Raw genomic sequence first — 1216 nt, forward strand, 5'->3', positions numbered from 1 at the left:
CTGACAGCAGCTAGAGGGCACTGGTGTGAATACACTCCGGTGCAACTTACCAGCATATATCCTGATTCCTACCTTAAATATTGGTTTCTTTATTCGTCGGGGGGCGGCAGGTACAGGCAGGATCGGTGACCTGGTGTCCTCATAAACGTGGAACTGTTGCTTAGAGGCCGTTCTTGGTGCTTTTCGTGACGAAGCAGTGGCTTTGACCTTTTGAACTGGGGTGAACGCCAGAGTCGGCACCGCGGTGTTGAAGTCAAAACAACTGGGCTCCTGTGCAAACGGCTTTGACCTCACCGTCACCGGAGTCATGGGTACGACTCCTTTCCCTCTGGTTGAGGAACTTGTTGGACCTGGAGTTTTGGCCTTCACAGCCCGGGTCTTTTTTAATTCCTTCGTCTTGTTAACATCCTCTGGGTTTCTGAGTTGGTCTTTAGATTTCTTCAGCAGCGCGAAGGCGTCCGTGCGTTTCTGCTCGGATTTGAGCTCCTTTGGTGGATTCCAAGTCCACACATTTGAAAACAGCTCCTCCGGGTGACACGCTTTTTTGGAGGCCAGTCTCATCAGTGACACAATGGCTTTAACTGACATCAGACCTGCTCTGACGGGTCTCAACAGAGGGGACGTCATCGAGTCAACAAAGGCCAAGCCGGCGTCCAGAACCTTCCATATTCCACAGATGCTGTTCAGCCTCGGCTCCAGACCACACAGGGCCATGTCTAGGTAGACACGGCCCACAATGCACTGCATCAAGGAGGGTTTAAATGAGCTGGTTGTATTTGCAGCAGAAGAGAAAATCTTGGCCAGTTTCGAGGCCAGTTTTTCAGAGATTCTGTTGCAGCGAGATATCGTCGCCCACTGAAGTTTCAAACCCACTTTGGCGTTGTTGGGATCCAAACTGAGAAGCAGATTTGCCTGCGTTGCTGCCCAGCGAGCAGTTGCACGACCCAGACTGGGCTCAGAACAGCAGGGACACTGACAGTTGGACGCATGTTCCAAGGAGGAGAGCCAACTACGAGGCTGGGACTTAAGGGGAGGCGATCCTGAAATATTCCTAGGAATGGGTTCCTTTGTTGTCCATCTGGTTTTCAGGATGTCTTTGTAATCATCCTGTTCTGCAGGAGAACTGGGTTGAGTTTTCTGAGCCGGGCGACCTTTCCTGGGTTTGATCTTCACCTCGGCCTTTTGGACTGGATCAGAAAAATCTGTAAAAAAAAAA

General features: G+C 50.9%; 1 protein-coding gene across 1 annotated transcript; it reads right to left on the reverse strand.

Moving 5' to 3' along the window:
- Positions 1-50: 50 nt before the first annotated feature.
- LOC107988171 (uncharacterized) lies at positions 51-1200 on the reverse strand (the record flags this gene model as incomplete). Its single annotated transcript, XM_017031032.1, has 1 exon — positions 51-1200. A coding segment is annotated over exon 1 (697 nt), but the record flags the coding sequence as incomplete, so codon positions are not given.
- Between the last annotated feature and the right edge of the window lie 16 nt (positions 1201-1216).

The sequence above is a fragment of the Cynoglossus semilaevis genome, unplaced genomic scaffold (genome assembly GCF_000523025.1).
Source record: "Cynoglossus semilaevis isolate Cse_v1.0 unplaced genomic scaffold, Cse_v1.0 C19168510, whole genome shotgun sequence".
Taxonomy (NCBI): Eukaryota; Metazoa; Chordata; class Actinopteri; order Pleuronectiformes; family Cynoglossidae; genus Cynoglossus; species Cynoglossus semilaevis.